This window comes from Carcharodon carcharias, chromosome 21 (assembly GCF_017639515.1).
Source record: "Carcharodon carcharias isolate sCarCar2 chromosome 21, sCarCar2.pri, whole genome shotgun sequence".
Classification (NCBI taxonomy): domain Eukaryota; kingdom Metazoa; phylum Chordata; class Chondrichthyes; order Lamniformes; family Lamnidae; genus Carcharodon; species Carcharodon carcharias.
In genome coordinates this window covers 55,844,585-55,864,546 of record NC_054487.1, presented here as the reverse complement: position 1 = coordinate 55,864,546, position 19,962 = coordinate 55,844,585, and the positions used below count along the sequence as shown (strand labels likewise).

At 40.1% G+C, this 19,962-nt stretch overlaps 1 protein-coding gene across 3 annotated transcripts in view; it reads left to right on the top strand.

Moving 5' to 3' along the window:
• The window catches only part of LOC121293346 (transcription factor EC-like), a 109,253-nt gene extending 93,304 nt beyond the window's left edge, over positions 1–15,949 (top strand). For 2 of the 3 annotated variants that reach the window (XM_041216315.1, XM_041216313.1), the window contains exons 4-8: positions 3,484–3,616; positions 6,152–6,208; positions 6,359–6,434; positions 7,282–7,462; positions 13,042–15,949. In XM_041216315.1, the coding sequence (XP_041072249.1) occupies positions 3,484–3,616; positions 6,152–6,208; positions 6,359–6,434; positions 7,282–7,462; positions 13,042–13,419 (825 nt within the window). In that variant the 3' untranslated portion in view covers positions 13,420–15,949. The remainder of the gene's footprint in view (positions 1–3,483; positions 3,617–6,151; positions 6,209–6,358; positions 6,435–7,281; positions 7,463–13,041) is intronic. The other variant, XM_041216314.1, reaches the window with a different exon arrangement.
• Positions 15,950–19,962: the final 4,013 nt, after the last annotated feature.

Here is a 19,962-nt window from a genome sequence, read left to right as displayed (position 1 = left end):
CAATCCGCCCGTCTTTGGGATGTACGGCCTACACACCTAGCATCACACTGGCACTGAAATTCATATACCACATTACTCATTTGTCTGATAGGCAGAACGTCTTTTTGGCTTGATGGCAGCATCCTGTTAGTGGGGAATACTACTCGTGCTGCTACTGCTCAATAGCAGCATGAAATGGCTAGCTTTTCCTGTTGCTCAAATTTTTGAGAGACCTTACCCTTCCAGAGTAATCTGAAGGAGACTGTGCAATTTTCAGGACTGAAAGTGGCAACCTTAGGCCCATTCATGAGTTTGTGTGATATACAGCGTGATATGATCTGATCAGGGTAGTCATTATCTCGCAGAATGGCTTTGTTGCACCCTATTTCAGCATCAAGCTTTCAAGGTCAGCAAATGGTTCAGGGTGTCAATAAGGCCAATTGTATAGCGCATGGAACGGTATGAAACCCAACACATGTATTGACCAGTGAAAGTAGGCTTGCATTGATGGGAGTAGAGAACTCCCGGCAGATTTCTCAACTAGCACATCAAAGCAAGGGAGTTCATTTGACTGCTTCATTTCAAAAGTGAATTTGAGCACAGGATGAAGCCCATTAAGGTGTATAAGGAAATTCTTACATGCAGCTGCAGATTCAAATATAGCAAATATATCATCTACATATTGGAAATATGCAAAGGGTAGCAGGTTAGGTGTGATTCCATCAAAGATGCGTTTCTCGTGGAACCCAACAAAGATATTTGCAAGAGCTATGCCTAGAGCGGGTTCCATGGCAACACTATCTATTTGGGCATACATGGTGTCATTAAAACTGAACTAAACTGCACAAGTTGCTGAGTTCATAAGTTCAATAAATGCTGATTCACACAAGGGCGGTGGATCTAGATTGCCATGATATAGTGCTGCAGTGCAAATGTCTATGACTTCCTTGAGTGGTACATTGGTGAAGAGGCTAGCAATGTCAAATGAGCACATGGACATGGCATTGCTATTGATATGCAAGTCATGTATGGTCTTCGCAAATGTGAAGGAATCCTTCACCGTGTTACATGTTAAGTGCAACAAGCTGCTGGGTGATATATAATAGGATTTGTCCTCATGGCTCACTGTGTCTGCGTATGTATGGGTTGCCCAAGGCACATAAAAGTGATGTACCTCTACCCCCATCATATCTATGACTGGTTCTGCACAACATAAATCAGCCAAATGGCTGGGCAAATTGCTACAACAAGTTTTGAACAAATTTTCCACATACATATATATAATAGAACTATGAATAATCATCAAGTGATATTCTAAACTTAAACTTAATTAGTTAAATACAAACAAGATCAAAATGACAGGGCAGGTGATATGTTGCAACTGTAGCATTGGGGAGATGGTGGATGTCTGTGTGATCCACAGAAAGCACATCTGTAGTAAGTGTCAGCAGCTCGAGGAGCTTTGGTTCAGAGTTGATGAGCTGGAGTCTGAGCTTCGGACACTGTGATAAATTAGGGTGGGGGAAAGTTATCTGGACACTTTATTCCAGAAGGCAGCAACACCCCTAGATTTCATTCATGGTCAGGGATAAGAGAGGCAAGTATGGGGATCCAAAAGTTGGCAAAGGAGGAGCCTCAGCCCTTGTAATTGTCCGACAGGTTCCAGGTTCTTTCAAATTGCGTGGATGAGAGAAGGACTACAGGGAGGATGAGCAAACTGACCATGATACCCTGGGTGCAAGGGCCATCCAAGTCAGGGGAGCAAAAAGGAATGTAGTTGCAGTAGGGGACACTATATTTAGGAGGAAAGGCACTGTTCTCTGCAGCCAAGAGCATGAAGCATGAAGGCTATTTTTTTCTACCTGGCACCAGGGTTAAGGACATCTTCTCAGGGCTGGAGAGGACCTTGGGGTAGGAGAAGTCCAGATGGGTTCTAACCTACATAGGTAGGAATACAAAAGAGGTTCTGCTGCAGCAGTATGAAGAGCTAGGAACTAAATTAAAAAGCAGAATCACAAAGGTAATAATTTCTGGATTGCTACCAGACCCACAAACAAATTGGCATAGGGTATATAAGATCAGAGAGTTGAAAGTGTGGTTCAGAGATTGGTGTGGGAGAAATGGCTTTTGATTCATGGGATACTGGCACCACTACTGGGGAAAGAGGGAACTGTACCATTGGATGGCCTTCCTTGAACTTTGAAGCATCTTGGGATCTTTTATTCATTTAGCATCTTTAAAGTCATAAGTTGTTGTATTCCAAAATGCATCATCGTTCATAGTACATAGCTGATATTGGTTTTTAACTATTTACTTCCAACAATGTTCAGCAAATGAACATAAGTGCTGTCATTCATTTCACCAACAGATGGTTTGTATTAGTGCGTGACCTGCTTACGGACTTCCACTCACTCTTAACCTGTTTAAGAGAGAAATGGTTCATGACAAAACTGTGAACATTCAGTGCAACTGAATACAAGCAACACAAACAAAAAGTGAACAAAATTTATCAGAAGGGACAATGTTGGATACACAGAGCATCTTACAAATATCTAGCAGCTGCATATAGCAACTTGCCTGACATCACATAACAGCATAAATATTGACTTTGTCTACTCATTACAGATTAAGCTAAGAACACCATTTCATGGAGTCAAGCATTAAATAATTGCTTATTCCAGACCTTAATGTATATGTTTGCAAATGTTCTCTGTCAACTTTTTAAACTCAGTTCCAGCAATTATAACAAACTAACTATAGCTGTTTAAATTGTAAATCTACTCAAGATTAGTGTTATAATTTGGCAATGAATAAAATCAAAACTTTAGGTACAACAATAAACTAGATGTGAGGAGGTATCTACTGCAGTGTAGTAACCTACAGGACTACATACCAAAGCTGGAAGGTGAGGTTAGACTGAATAACTCTTTTTCAAATGGTTTCCTTCTGTGCCATAATTTTTTTTAATATTTAATTGAAATACACATTTATATGTGCATTTGAATGGTTAGCGGGAAGGAACTATTCTTTTCCGATATGTTCTTTAGTATTCATTTTGCCTGCTGAGTGGTTCTGCCATGTAAGCACAACTCATTCTTTCTATGTGGAATAATTGCCATAGATCCTTCATAATGGTTAATTGATTGATTAATGCATAAGAAATGCTTACTTCATGAATTGCAGGCAGAAAATACATGGATTTTAAATAGTTGGTTCCAGCTGTGACCTGTATTAAGCTGATTGTTTTCAATTAAAGTAAGGTGCAGGTGATTTTTTTTTAAATAAAGCTGTCAAAAACTATTAATAGGTGGTAATTGAGGTAATTGCTTTCAGCATGATAAGTTTATATTTACTGGTTTTCAGGATTCTAGTGTTCTCACACTCAAGAAAATCTTGTGTGTTTTCCTAGCAATAATACATAAATGTAGCACATATACTATCAGATGGCTACTCATTGACACTCTATTTTGGAAGTTTTGAGTTCCTTTTCTGTTGCTTTACCAGATGCCATTGTCCAACAATATTCTAGATGTTTTTGGTGGAGATCAGGGAATGACTACTACTATTGGACTCACTGGTACTTCTTGCTCTGTTAACCTTCCAGTGAAAAGGGAAATTACAGCTACTCAACCTGGAAGTAAGTGGTGTATTAATCAATAGTACATTGGAAATCCTTGTGAGATCACAGTGGTAAAGTCTTCTGACTTTCAGATTGTTTAAGGGTCCTTCTAGAAAACCTATAATGGGACAAAGGATAATTTTTATAGCAATCTGATTAGATTAAATTAAATGAAGTCTTTTTTCTGTTTCTGAAAGTGTATTCTAAATATTTGCTTTGGTAGGAAACACATGGCTCTCAGTATTAGGTGTCAGTAGACCCAATTGTGCTAGTATATCTGAGGGAAATAAATTAGCTGCACTATTTTCAAAAGTAGTGTCCTATCTATAATATCTATACAGACTGAATCAATTCTTGTTATGAGCAGCTAACATGCTTTCTGGTTGCCAGCAACAATGAACATGAGGGTTATTTTTTGATTGATTCTTCAAAAGGTAGTAAATCCATTTGACACAATGAGATCATATCTGTAAAGGACACTCCAATTATTTCTCATTTTGAGTTAGGATCTCAATACATGAGATATGAAAGTCTTTTTTAACAGCCTTAATGCTGGGCTTTAGGGCAATAGCACCATCATGATAATTGGTCTACTTTCTGCATATTTAAAGTATATATTATCTTTAAATAATTAGTTTACGGGCAGAGATCCATCCCTCCATTCATGCTTTTGAATAGGACATTGCAAAGTTTTCTTTAAAGACACAGTTTCCTGTCTCTAGCTGCTACATTTTTAAACATGTAGCTTCACCCTTTTACTGACATTAATATCCTCTCTATTTCCAATGATTAGAAATGGAATTCCTTTACCTTTGGGAAAGTTGACTCCAAGAAGCATCTTTCATGACAATCTCTTCTTTCCCCCAACAACTCTAAATTCTCTGAAGTTCAAGCCCTTTAAACGATGCATTTATCAGAGTCCAATAGCTACTGTTTAGCTTTCAGCCGAGTCTTGTCCTGTTTGAGTTACCTGGTGATTACCTCTGTTAATAGAGTTCTCCATATGCATGGATGCGGAGCTTCCCTTCTCAACATTTATATATGTTAGATTCCTAATGCTCTTTTAAAAAAAAATTCATTAACTGCAGGTAAACATAAAAATTATTAGGTATTACCAAGGGACAGTGCCCCTCCCCACTTGTATCTCCAGGTCTTTTTACATCTGGTTTGATGCAGCTGTGAACTTGGATGTCAGACTACAATCTTCAGGGGCTTCCATACACTGTCCAGAATTAGGTCAGAATTTCCACCAGAACTTGTGTTGATGGAAAGCAGACAATGCTTTTGCATTGATGACAGTTGTGGTATAAAAGCACCTGATGGCTTGTATATCATTCCACAACTGGGAATTTCTCACAATACTCATACTTCTGGATATAATGAAAACAAAAGCTTGACCTCTAATAGATAACCCTTCTCTGGCCCCTAGTTTCTAATGTTCTGTGCTCTTTTTCTCTGTCTGTCTTGTCTCCATTTTCAGTATCACAATGATTTTTGCTTCTTTGAACTTCAATTTTTCAGCTACAAATAGAACATCAAATCCTTCCTCATTCATAGTGTCTGACAGCATTGTAAGTAAGTTTGCTATAGTCTTGTGCTCGCATTTTTGCCTCAGCACCTCCAAAGCTAAGGATCTTTTTTGCCTCCCATTGTTCCTTTCCTTCCTACACTTTTCAGTCATTGAAGAGTTTTACACCAACTTTATCATGAGTTTATTGCATCTCTTTATTCTGTGTCCTGTACAATGGACCTATGTCATTTCTATTTCCTTTTCTAAAAATGAGCACTCCAATATTTGTGCTATAAAAAAGGATAGATTTTTTTTCTGGCTTGTACCATAAGTTTGTGCAATTCTATTACTCAAATTACAGGCAGAGGGAATCCTGTCCATTTTAGATTCCCTTTTTTGCTGGCTCTCAAAAGAAACAGTGGAGAAAGCAAGAAAGTTTAATCTATTAAAGAACAAAAGACTTCTATCACATTCCACCAATTCAACATGAAAAGATGGTTTCAGCTGGTTTTATAACCACTTTCCGTAACCAAGAATAAGACCCTCTGTCTGACATTTTAATTAATATCATGCTCTGTTAAAGCCTAATGAATTTAGGAAGCTGGGTGAACGCCTCCCTTCAATATTTAAATCAATATAACAGTCTTTCAGATTGTGATTTATTTAGAACACTGGCTTATTATGAAAATTCACAATTGTGCACTTGAGGGTAGATTTTGCTGGTTAACTGGATTAAGATTGGTTGCTGTGGTGATAAATACTAGTACTTTTCTCTGGATATTCTTGTGGGTGGGGGCTTGTATTAAAAAAAAATCTAATTTCATTTAGAAGTTCTAGTGAAATAAATTAAATAATTCAGGGATGGGGACTTATTTGGAAATTGCTTGCAAAGATGGTTTACTGGGATATGTTTCTAAATGACGATTGAAGGCTGTTAGAATGACAGGCAGAGGTCTATCAATGCATATGATTGTGTTTCATTTAAAATGGAAATTGAACTCATGGTTATTCGAAACTAACCAAATCCTTATTAACTGCTACAGATGCTGAAACACGTGCACTTGTTAAAGAAAGACAAAAGAAAGATAATCACAATTTGAGTAAGTATGGAAAGATAATTGAGTATGGTCAATTGTCCTTGTGTTAAGTGTTTATTCCATCAAGCTATTTTTAGGTTTAATTGTATTTACCTACAGCACATGCAATTTAATCACCTTATGTGACTAATTTAACACTTTGTAACTTAACAGTTGAACGAAGACGAAGATTCAACATCAATTATCGTATCAAAGAGCTTGGCACCTTAATCCCAAAGTCAAATGATCCGTAAGTATAGAAGTGTATTGATGCGTTTACAAAGTTTTTCTGTTTTAAAACTCCTAACACTTGGGTTTCAGTAGCATTCCTGCAGAAAACTGGATCAATTACTTGTGCAGTGAAAAATAACCTAAAACTATGCTTTAGAATATCTTCAGCGTTATGGCCTCATCTCAAATAGTGCTCTGTAGCCTGGCTTTGTAATTGCTTTAAATAAATTATCCTTCTGGATTTAAATGTTTTTAAAACCTGATGTTTAATTATAAACTAATAGCTAAACTGTATCAGCCTATTGAAATTACCTGTTATGTGTAAGACTCCAGATTCTCTTTCTGGAAACTATTAATGCTGGTATTAAGAATAGGATTGATGTAATGGTAAATGATGGGAATTCATGTGAATTATTGAGTTTAAATAACCCAGGTAATTAAAATTGGGTACAAAAGTAGTGAGGCAAATGTTTGGTAGTACATTCAAATACTTTCTTTACCATGTGAAATAATAAGTTTGAAACTAGATTGGATAGGATACTGATCTCCAATCTGTTAATGAATTTGATGGACTGTCTTCCTAATCCTTACGAATTAGCATCCAGTCTGAAATTAGATAAGAGAGCGTCTGAGGTTGATGTTAAGACCAGTTGTTAGGAAAGTTTTTCATTGATCTGTGAACACTTGATTAGATGTAAATTTTAAATTAGATAGTATCCCATTATCTCCCCAGTACACAAACTTTAACCAAGAATCCAACCCTTTTTACATTGTAATTTTGCTTTAAAGTAACTGTTCAATTTCATAGCTTTTAATATTAATTTGAATAAATTTTTCCTTTTTTTGATAAAATTCTGCTGAGGCAGACTTTTATTAAAAGATGACCTTTTACTCTGCAGTGATGTACGTTGGAACAAAGGTACCATTTTGAAAGCATCTGTGGAATATATCAAGTGGCTCCAGAAAGAACAACACCGTGTCCGAGAATTAGAAAACAGGCAAAAGAAGCTGGAACAAGCTAACCGGAGACTACTGCTGCGGATTCAGGTTGGTAAGGAGGCTGAAGGCCAAAGTGTGTTAGTTGTGCTATGCAATTACTTGGAAAGAAGAGTGCTGCCAGTGAAAATCTACACCTCTACCCTTGGTGAAGGCAAGAGTTGCTTTTTCTTCACTTACTTTATTTGCGTGAAGGATGTGGGAGTCAATGGCAAGAATGGCATTTGCTGCCCAGCCTTATTGCTCTTCATCAGCTGCCTTCTTGAGAGCTGCAGTCCATGTGGTGAAGGTGTTCCTGCAGTGCTGACTGGGTGCTCCAGGACTTTGACCCAGTGGCAGTAAAGGAATGGTGTGATATTTGCAAGTCAAAATGGTATATGACTTGAAGGGGAACTTGCAGGTGATGGTGTTCCTATACATATGTTGCCTTTGGCCTTCTAGGTGGTGATAATTGCGGTTTTGGAGGTCCTGTTGAAAGTTTGGCCAGTTGCTGCAGTGCATCTTATAGATGGTGAACACTACAGCTGCATTGCACCTGTCATGGAGGAAGTGAATATTTTAAGGCGGTGGATGGGGTGTTGATCAAGTTGGCTGTTTTGACCTGGAAGATGTCAGGATTGTTGCGTTTTGCTGGATCAACACACATCTAGGCAAATTGAGGGTATTCTACTATAGTCTTCATTTCTATCTTTTTGTAGATGGTAGAAAGGATTTGGTGAATCAGGTGGGGCACTCTCAGAATACCCAGCTTCTGATTGGCTCTTGTAGCTGCACTACATGTGGCTAGTCCAGTTAAGTTTCTGGTCAATGGCAAGCTCCTGCTAATATCTCCCTCATCCACACCCAGCAGATCTAGGATTGTGCTGTTGAACATCAAGGTTGGGGGTGGAGGGGAGAAAGAGGTTTGAACTCTTTCTGGAGCTGGCCATTTTGTGCCACAAACGCACCAGGCATATTATTTGCTATTTATCAATCCAATTCTGGATGTTGTCCAGGGACTCAATCTTCTGTTCGCCCCGCACGCTGATGCATAAAATGACGTGCGGGGACGTCAGGCGTGCGTCCTGACATCACCGCGTGTCATTCTGATCTTCAGTTTGGCTGGCGCACAACCAAGTTGGCTGTGCGCCCGGCAAACTGTCAAAGGCCTATTTAGGCCATTAATCAACTAATTGAGGCACTTGTCAGGGCTGCCCTGCCCGTCCAACCTTAAGGATGGTGGGCAGGTGAAGAGCACAGGTGGCCTTTGCATTTTTCATGGAACCACTTCCATAGGCTGGATAAGTTTTCATGAAGGGTTTATTAATTTAAAATGTTTCATGCAAATTCATAAACATGTCCCACCTCATGTCACATGAGGGGACATATCTGAATAATTTTTTTTTATTTTTATGACTTCCTTTACCTCCCTGAGGCAGCTCCGTGCCTCGGAGATTTCTGTGCTCTTTCACACAGATGCGCGAAAGAGCGCAGGCCCCAACACTCTCCTCCACCTGCCTGCACAGGGAGTGTTCAGCGCTTCCAGGTGTGTGTCACACTGGGCAGGCCTTAATTGGCCTGCCCACATAAAATGGCAGCACGCAGCTAATTGCCGCCCGTACCCGCTCAGCCTGCATGTGGGCATAGACTGCTTCATTAGCTAAGGGGTTATAAATGGAATTGAACACTGCACTCAAGAGCAAATATTTTCAAACATAATGACTTCTGACCTTATGATGAGGGGTAGGTCATTGAAGCAATTGAAGATTGGGCCTTTTATTAGGGCTTCTTGATGCCATGCTCAGTAAAATCCTGCCTTAAAGTCAAGGGCAGTCACCTTGCCCTTGGAATTCAGCTCTTTTGATCATGTTTGAACCAAGGCTGCATTGAGGTCTGGAGCAATGTGATCCAGGAAGAATCCAAACTGAATACATGGGTAGGTTGGAGTGCTGCTTGTTAGCATTGCGAGCAACACTTTTTTTCCATCACTTAAAGTGTACTAACTGGGTAAGGAGGAATTAGTTTTGTCCTGTGGTTTGACTGCCAATTCGAGTCAATTTTCCACATTTTCTGATAGATGCCAAGTTGTAGCAGCTGTACTGGAACAACTTGGCTAGGGGAGTGGCTATTTCTGGAGCACAGGTTTCCAATACTACAGCCTGAATGTTGTCAGGGGCTATAGGCTTTGCTATAGGCAGTACACTTGATAAAGAAACAACTAAATTGAGTGAAACAAATTGGCCGAAGACTTCAGTAGCAGGACAAAATGGATCGTTCAGTTGGCATTTCTGGCTGAAGGGGACTGATGGTGCTTCAACCTTGCCTTTTTGCCTTCCATTAATTGTCCAATTCATGACTGAATGTGACAAGTTTGCAGAACTTTCAATGGACCTCTTGATTCTGGCTCTGTCTATAATATGTTGCTCCTGTTTTAACACATGCACATTCCTATGTTGTAGCCTCCTCTGGTTGGCATATCATTTTAAGGAATGCCTGGTGCGGCTCCTGGCATGCTCTTCTACACCCTTTGCTGAATCAAAGTTGATCATGTGGCTTGATAATGATAATATGAGGGATATGCCAGGTCATGAAGTTATGTAACTGAACTGAATCCCTCATCCCTGGCACCATCCTGGTATACCTTTTCACCCTCTAAGACTTTGATAGACTTCCTAAAGTGTGGTGTCCAGAATTGAACAGAATTCTCCAGCTGACAAGAAGAATTTTGTCTTCCAATAAAGTCTGGGATTCTATAACTTTTTTGAAAAAGCTTTCAAACTTGTTCTGTCTTCTGCAAAGATTTCTATTTATACACCCAGCAGGTGTCTCTGTTCCTACAACTTTTTTAAAAAAAATAGTACCATTCAGTTTATACAGTCTCCCTCATTTTTCCAAAATTTAAACTTCTCAATTTTTGGTACTTTGTTTATTTCTGGTCCAGCTGAAAATATATAGTTGTGTAAACAATAAACATTAAAATGTAATTCCTTACTTGTTTCCATATAGCTTTACCCTTAAGTCTTTCCTCTTCTAGAGCCTATTGCCAGATTCTTTTGTGCCTAAACTGAATAAAGAATCTCAGTCAAGAGGTTGACTATCAAAATACAACAATTACACTGTTCATGTCCTGCAAGCTAACCATAACTCAAATCACTCCAGATTACAACTCCCAGAATTTATCCAGATCAAAGGCTAAAATGAAATAGATGGTCAAGTTAGAAGTTATAAACACTTCTTGGGATGGCTAGTATTCATGTAACATTTTTGCATCCTGATTTTCTAATTGTGAAAATGAAAGAAATCTCCCAACTAAGACAGCCTGAATTGGATATCTAAAAATGTGAAAAACTTCTGAAAAAGCAGACATCACTGTTTTTATTCATTCAAGCAACCTGGGTGGTGCTGACAAGGCCAACATTTATTGCCCATCCTAACTGCCCTTGGGAAGGTGGTGGTGAGCCACTGCCTTGAACTGCTGGAGGCATGTGCTGTAGGTACACCCCCAGTGCTGTAAGGAAGGAGTTCCAGGATTTTGGCCCAGCGACAGTGAAGGAACAGTGATATAGTTCCAAGTCAGGATGGTGTGTGGCTTGGAGGGGAATTTGTAGGTGGTGGGTGTGCCCATGCAGCTGTTGCCCTTGGCCTTTGAGCTGATAGAGGCTGTGGGTTTGAATGGTGCTGTTTTGTAGATGATGGACAGGTTTTAGGGATTCATGAGGTGAAGTATTCATTGCAGAATTCCTAGCCTCTGACCTGCTCTTGTAGGTCAAAGTATTTTTATAGCTGCTCCGGTTCAGTTTCTGGTCAATGGTAACCTTCAGGATATTGATAGAGGGGTATTCAGCAATGGTAATGCCATTCAATGTCAAGTGGAAATGATTGGATTCTGTTGTTGAAGTTGAACATTGCCTGACACTTGTGTAGTGGGAATGTTAAATGCCACTTAACCCAAAATTGAATGTTGTTCAAGTCTTGCTGCATATGAACACTGACTGCTTCAGTATTTGAGGAATTATGAATGGGACTGAAAATTGTGCAATCGTCAGTGAACATCCCACTTCTGATCTTATGATGGAGGAAAAGTCATTGAAGCAGCTGAAGATGTTTGGGCCTAGGACACAATCCTGAGGAATTCCTGCAGTGATGTCCTGAGACTGAGATGATTGACCTCCAACAACCATCTTTCTTTGTGCTGGCATGACTCCAGCCAGCGAAGAGTTTTCCCTCTGATTCCTATTGACTCCAGTTTTGTTGGGCTTCTTGATGCTACACTCGGTCAAATGCTGCCTTGATGCCAAGGGAAGTCACAATGGTGTCTTCTCCCCACTCTGCTTTTTTGCATCCTAGGATGTTGATGATTTGACAATGGAGATGTTGTTGAATGTCAAGGAGAGGTGATTAGACTGTCTTATAGTTATTGCCTAGCACTTGGGTGATGTGAATGTTATATGCTGTTGTATATTCAATATCTCAGAACTATGCAGAGATGACACGAGTTCCTCTGTGTAACAGATTTTATTCAGAGTTTTGAAATGTCTGTTCCATGCTTACAATTCTGGTCTCAAGCTTTGTTCACCCCTCTGAGTCCACACCCAATCTCAACCAATCGAGCACAATGAGCATCAATAGCAAACAGACTTACGCAATCAAACACAGAACAACTGAACTCTACACTTGCCATTTTTCAGCTCAAGCCTGAATGTTGTCAAGGACTCATTGCATGTAGGCATAGAATTGCTTCATTATTTGATGAGTCATCATGCAACTAACCACTGCACTCTCACTAACACACCCTTGTGGCCATTTTCCTGTGCTAAACATGAATCGAGCTAGTAAAAAATTTTCCCTGATTCCCATTACCTTCAATTCTACTTGGGCATCTTGATGCTACACTCAGTCAAAAGCACAGACACTCTTGCTTCACCTCTGGAAATCAGATCTTTCATGCTATGTTTGGACCAAGGCTGTAATGAGGTCTGAAGCTGACTTGATGCATCTGCAGTGCTAGTAAACAGTTTCTCTTGGAATTTTAACATTTTTAAAATTCTATTTTCTTCAACCCCTTTTACCCTAGGATTGATTCACTCCCTAGAACTGCTCATATGAGAATGGCATCAAGTTAAACATCAAACCAGCCTTAGTGTTGCAGGACATCAGTGGGTTTTTTGAAATGTATATTCTCTTCAATGATGAAACTAATAAAAATCTAATCAAAATAAATGAGTTTTGCAGATATGCAATTGAGATTTGAAGAGTTCTTGTGCTAGTTTTTTTTCCAAAGCCCCCCCCACCCCTCACCCCACCCACCACATTGGTGGAAATGTCTACCGATGTGATTGCAAACAAAAGATCTCAAAACCCTAAAATACAATTTTGACATTTATTGAATTGAACCTCATGTATTGGGATAAGAAGTGTTGTAATTTTCCCCTTCCCTCTAACACCTCAAAAAAAAGTTATATTTGGTTTTGTGCTGTAGGAGTTTTGCTTGATACTCTTGTAACTTTGTCCAACACCCACATTCTGGAAACATCCTACATTCAGTATGAACCAAGGATTATATCCTTCTCCATATTTTAATGTAAGCTATGGTTATATTTTGCATTTATAAATGACTTGATGCATCTAAGATGGCTTTCTCTCATTTTCAGGAACTGGAAATGCAGGCCCGAGTCCATGGGCTGCCCACGATGTCCTCTGCCCTTAGTCCAACAGAGCTGGTTACTCACCTTGTCAAGCATGAGTCCTACCAAGCAGACAATAGCCCTGATTACTTACAGCAGCCAACCTTGCCTCAGATGTTGAGTGAACTCAATGAAGGGCCTTGTAGCTTCTTGGATCCTTTGTCCCATTTCACAGACTTGTCCTTCAGTGCTGCTTTGAAACAGGAAAACAGGCTTGATAACATTCTAATAGATAACACAATTTCACCATTGGCTGCTGATCCTCTGTTATCTGCAACATCACCTGATGCATCTAAAGGAAGCAGTAGGAGAAGTAGTTTCAGCACAGATGATGAGGAATTGTGAGAAATGTTATTCTGTGATGCAGTGAGGGACTATGATCATTTCACTTAAAAATGATTAAACACAGATGATTTGCTTACTGCTTGATGCCCTTTGAGCCATTTGCACATCAAGCTGTTAGACCTTTACTCTGAAGGTTAGAATCCTCTCCACATGTTTGATTATTATTTCACCTTTGCTGCTGCTATTAATAATCCTTTGAGGGAAATTGAGACCTAGAACTCACGTGAACAAAATAAAACTTGCATATTTTCAGAAGTATATAATCATATGCACAATTAATAGGGAATGCAAAACTCCAACATCCCTTTTCCCTAAGTAGATTTGAATCTGATCTGTATACCGAAAATCAATTTGCCTTTTTTTTGTGGAGGAGAAATAAGACAGAAATATGGAAACACAAATCTGCCAAAACTGAGAGGCAGACAAATGCACATTAGTCTATTTTATGTAAATACAGCATTATGTCCTGCACAGTTTGAATAGTTACAGACACTAGATGGTTTATTGAAGAGTCAGCTGGAATTGCATTTTTCTGAATGCAATGTGTATTCTTTAGGAATTTAAGATATGACTGTGTTTCCTCCCCTTCTCCCCCAGACCCCTTGCCAAGTATAATTGAGTCCAACTGCATTCTTATGCTTCAAGGGGAAGAGAGATTCTCAGCTCAGCTGACTGGGTGTGGTCTAGAATCATGCATAACTTACCATTTCTGTTTTTTAAACAGCAATTGAGCAAAAGGGAGATGGCGAGTTCATTTTGAGAAATAAGCACCCATGTGATGCAAAAAACCTTTTTTTAAGCTATTGTAATACTGACTCTTCCTGGACATATGGGAGAATTATGTTGCAGTATTACATGCAAGAGCCTTTGTTTAAAGTATAATTAAGGTGTATATTAGTTTGTTAGTAATGTATTAAGCAAATGCATATTATAGAAAATACTTAATACATTCTTGAATAATTTTTTTAATATTGAAAGAAAGCTCCCACAATGTCAAGGAGTTTTAAGAGAAAATTTAGTTTCTAATGTGTTACATTACTTCTTGCTGCAAAATACAGAAGTAATGGTCTTGGAATTTACACTGATTTTGTTTCATAATGTGCTTTAGTGATCTTCCTTTTGAAATAATATTTCATGTACATCAGCTGTTTTTCTTTTTAAAAGAAAGTAACCTATCTTCCTTGGCGTTAGAGCTGTCTTTCCCACTATGTATTAATTGTTGGATCCATTTGATCGGTGAACAAGAACAGCATAATTAAAGATATGTTGCAATTGGCAAAAGGGGCATTACAATAGGTCTTAGTTTCCCATATTTCAATAACAGTATTCATGTATACTGCATCTTTAATATAGCGAACTATTTCAAGGTGCTTTAAAGAATCAGAAAATAAAACATGGGACACTAAGCCAAAGAATTGGGGGGAGAAAAGGAGGGTGGCCAAAAAGCTTGGTCAGAGCTGGGTTTTAGGAAAGGTCTTAAAAGGGAGGTGAAAAAGCAGGGGAAATTGAGGGAATTCCAGAGTGTACGGGGTTGAAGTCATTGCTGCCAAGTGTAAATGCAGAAGAGGCCCAGAGTCGAATGGAAAGTTCAGATCAAGTTGTTGACCTGGAGAGGGGTGCCATAGGAAGGTAGGGGTGAGGTCATGAAGGGGTTTAAGCACAAGGATAAGCGTTTTAAATTAGTGCTTAGGGGAATCAGGTACCAATGTAGGATGGCGACGATAGAGGTAATGGGGAAGCAGGACTTGATGCAGGATGGGATTCAGGCAGTATAAAATGCTGAAACCTGTGACCTTTTACTGATGGTGATGGTTTGGTATTGCATTAGCATTTTTGAATAAAATTTTGTACCTGCTGGAATATACAAAGTCCAGAAATTCCCTTAATTGATTAGCCATAATGTTACATGAGCACTTGTGATATCTTAGTAACATTTTTCTACATATAGCTTAAATTAGAATGTTGTTTTGGAAGGCTGTCCTTCAAGCAATCTAAACTTCTTGGAAGTAATGCAAAATTTGGCTGTGTTTGAATCATTTAACACAGTAAAATAGAATTGGGAAGGAAAAACTGATCTGAACTTGGAAGTATTTAGCCAGTCTTTGCCTTAGAAAGATGAAAGAAAATTAATATCATCACTGAAGGCTAATTTTCGATGGGAGAAAATGTTTTAACAATGTTTACCCTGTTCTGTATAAATGGGTTTACAATTTGCAACAGTGCACAGACAACATGCTAGTTTTGAAATGAGGGAAGAGATGAAGATTTTGACAGCTCAATGACAGCAGTTACTAAGTACTTGTGCAACGATTTCTGTGCTTGAGCACTAATGATTGAGATGCACATCTATATTCAAGGTTATAAACTACTGAAATGTACTGTCATTTACAATTTTTGTATGCAATAACCCTTTGTAAAATTTGTATAGATTTTTAATCTTATGTAAAAGATTCAAGTGCTAAATTCTTTTATGTACATAGTGTTTTTTTTTCTGGACATTACTAAAACCAGTAAACTCACCATAAAACATTGAAACTTGTGACCTTCATATTCAGCCGAATGTCATCATATGCCCTCACTTAAGGTTACTCAATATAGCTTGAAAACTTGCAACAAAAAAAAAGTTACACGACAACCACTAAAGTAAGCTCCTCATTAAAAGGAAATGGGATGCTCACCTCTGCTGTCATTCAGAGGGAGTGATGGCCATGGCTGGGACTGCCCAGCTGAGATTCATCAATTGTGGGCCCTGGCAAGGTGAGGGTGAGGGGACATGGTGCTGTGGGGTGTTGGGGGGGTGGGGTAGCCATTGCCAGGGGTGCTTTATTAGAAAGGATGCCACCAAACATGCAAGGAAGCCATGATGGTTCATCACTTAAATTGCACAATGGGCCTCTGGGCAGGAGGACCATCCTGCAACTTCCCCCCTGCCATCTCTGGTAAAATGTCATGGTGGCAGGAAGGTGATGGGCATGCCACATCATCCTTATTTTCTAGACCACAGTCCACCACCTATCCTGCTCCTTGCAGGGAACCAGGAGGCCCTCAAGGCAAACCCTTGGGTGGGAATGGGAGCAGGAGGCAAAGGAGATTAATTCTTGGAGTCCATCTCCAAGGGCCTGGTAGCAGTGCCACAAGAAATATAAATGCCTTAAATGGGTAGTAAAGTGTATCTTCACGTGATATTTCATACTCAGCCACCACACATGCAACCTCTCACTGCATTGTCATATTCATTCACCAACACCCGTCCCTAACACTTGGAATTTGTGCCTAGCATTCTGATACACCACCTTGCCCCCAAGCACCTAAATGCTGCCACCTCCCAATGCTTCCATATCCCCCAGTTATTGACCTGTAGGAGGCACCATCACCCAAACAGTGCCCCCTTTCTTGTGGGCCTAGGATACCTGCCAAAGAAGGGAGCAAAACTGAAATGGGAGGGAGGGGAGGTGCCCTGGTACCCCTTCATCCCCTGAGCCATGTGGAGGAGCTAGTGCTCTGCATTATGGGACCAGCTGTGACTGAGCCCTTGGCACCTGGCATCACTTGAGGGCATTCAGGTTGATGGTATTTTACTGCCTTATGCCCCTTTCTAACTCTCACCTCTCCCTCATCTTGCTATGTGGCATGAAGTGCAAGCTGCAGATTGTCTGATCATGAAACCTTTGCTTTTCCCCTTACTCCAAACCCCCTTCTGATTTTGTTTTCAGATACCCCAAGAACTGCTATCTGGCCAGCACAACACATCTGGGAGGAAGAGAGAGAGCTGCACTAGGCCTCTGTGGAAGAAGTCCTATCATTTGATCCAATAAGCACAGCCACAAACTCTGATGCTAGCACTCTGCATGCCTTAAAGGCAGGTGTAGTGGTGGGATCTACATATGGTGAGCCAGGCCAGATTATTCGATGGCAAGGTCATAGGTGAGTTCTGCTACAAGGACTCAGACGAGGACTTTCATGAGCTAGAATACAGGAAAAAGTTATACCCCTGATAGCCAGTTGGTGAAGCAGGTGACTAGAAGTAAGTTAATTTGTATTTACAGGGTGAATCGTTACATGTGCTTTGCTCCTAACTCTACTCCCCACCAGCATCAATAAATATCTTTTTATAGCCCTTTTTGAAACCCATTGTCAATTAAGGGCCCCATTTGAAAGAGGCACTATTACCCCACTGTAACAGAAATAAAAACTTAGGAAATGTATCAACTTAAAATAACATTCCCAGGGGTGATGACGCACTCTAGCTCTCCAGGCGACCATGGGTTTGGGATTGTCTCGAGTGCCAGACTGCCGTGGTAGTTCACCGACCTTTGCTCCAGAACAAATCTCCAGCTAGCCTAGACTGTTGCTGCTCATACCAAGATGGTACAGTCAATATCTAGGCCATGACCTGCTTGACAGCATCTGAAGCCCTCTTCTATCAGCTGTGGTGCAACCACTGGAGTAACACTGTGGAGGAACACTAAGACAGAGAAGGGTACTCACAAGACAGACACTAAAGGAATGCACAAGTATTGGTGCCATTCAATATATAAGGTTTCAGCACTACTCTCAATGTTTAGCTCTTTTAATGAGTTTGGTACAATTGAATGGCTTGCTGGGCTACTTCAGTGGGCAGTTAAAAGTCAGCCACATTCTTGTGGGTCTAGAGTCACGTGTAGGCCAGATTTCCTTCTGTAAAGTACATTATGGAACCAAATGGGTTTTTACGATAATCCGATAGTTTCATGGTCACCATTACTAAGACAAAGCCCTGGAACTTCCTAACAGCACTGTGGGTGTACCTACACCAGATGGAGTGCAGTGCTTTAAGAAGGCAGCTCACCATGACCTTTTCAAGGGTACTTAGGAATGGGCAACAAATGCTAGCCTTGTAAATGATGCTCACATCCCATGAAAGAATTTTAAAGACCTGAGTGCTCACAAGATAGTTTACGTTTCTTGTTTAAAGACTTCTTTAGTTCTTCAGTGTCTGCCTCGGTGAGAGGTCTTTATTGAACTGCTCTCAAGTTGTCTACTTGCAGAGACTGCCTCATGGTAGAGATCACCTGAGTACAGAAAGCCAGATGGGACTTGTAGAATTGATTGCATTTCAAACTCAAACATCCCCTTTTTTTATTCTCTAGCAAACAAAAGATACATTTGCATGCACAATCATGTATAACTGTGAATTACCCAAGTTACTCACTATACACCCAATGTTCTCATGCATTAACAACTTTTGTTCTACTAGTCCAGTCTCTGCACCTGCACCTGCATTGCATAGCTAGTCTTTAGATCATACAGGTCTCTTAATGGTACGTGTGCGCATTGTCATTGGCTGCTCGTCCGAATGACGTTCCGTCTCTGGGGAGAGGGAACATCATTCAGCTGCACAGCCAATGGCACTTGTTACCTTATTAACTGTTGTTGTTCTATTGCTGTTGTTGGGAACATGTGTATCTCTGGGATTGATGGTATTTCTGTACTCAGTACTGATAGTGAGATCCCTGCTTCTTGACCGGCCAATTGCTGTGAAGAAGCAGCTTCACTCGTTGTGCATATATGCCTATGTTTGCGCCATATATTCGGTCGTTCACTTGATGAACGAGGTGACACTTTCTACACATGTTTCCACATGGGCTGACTCCTGTTGAGAGCATTGAAGGTTTGCAGCCTGACTGGCTCTCCCAATGCTCAGCTCTGCTAATGGTTTGATAGTCTAGTTAAACTGAAATTTGGCTTCCTGCCATTTCACCTTGATTTTTTTCACTCATGCCTGTTACTAGTTCTGGTTTCGGGTAATTTTTTTGCTATTGGAAGTATATTTTGCATGAGGTGTGACATTAGTCTTTGGACTGGACTACTTTGCATGCCTGCAGTCAGTGTATTTCTCCACTTGAGGATTTCTTAGTATCTGTCTGTGCTAGATTTGCTCAGTTTCTTGACGAATCCTTTGGCAATTTTCACTGCCTCCTCAGCCATTCCATTCGACTGGGGATAGTGCAGAGATGATGTGTAGGGTTGAATTTCTTAATCCTTTGTGAATCAGCTGAATTCTTCACTTGTGAACTGAGGGCCATTGTCACTCATCACAATGTCTGGAATGCCATAATGACTGAAGTGTGCTATCAGGCATTCTACTATTTCTCCTGTTGTCGTTGAAGTCAGCTGGTCTAACTCCCAGTAGTCAGAATAGTAGTCTAGAGTGACAAGATAGTCAATTCCTGTTATAGGGAAAAGGTCTACTCCCAGCTTCATCCATGGTCTGTCTGGGATGTCATGCATCGTCAACGGCTCTCCAGTTTGTTTAGCTTGATACTCGTTACAAGCACCGCACTGGCCAAAGTGGTCTTTAATTTTATTCCTCATGATTGGCTAGTAGATCACTTCTATTGCCTTTCTCAGACTCAATTCAATTCCTTAATGGCTTGCAATGATGCATTTCAGCATCTCTCCTCTCATCTCCTTAGGGATGATGACCCTATTTCCTTTGTACAAGATGCCATCTTGGGCTGCCAGTTCATCTTGGTATGCCCAATCTGCTCTTGTGAACACAGG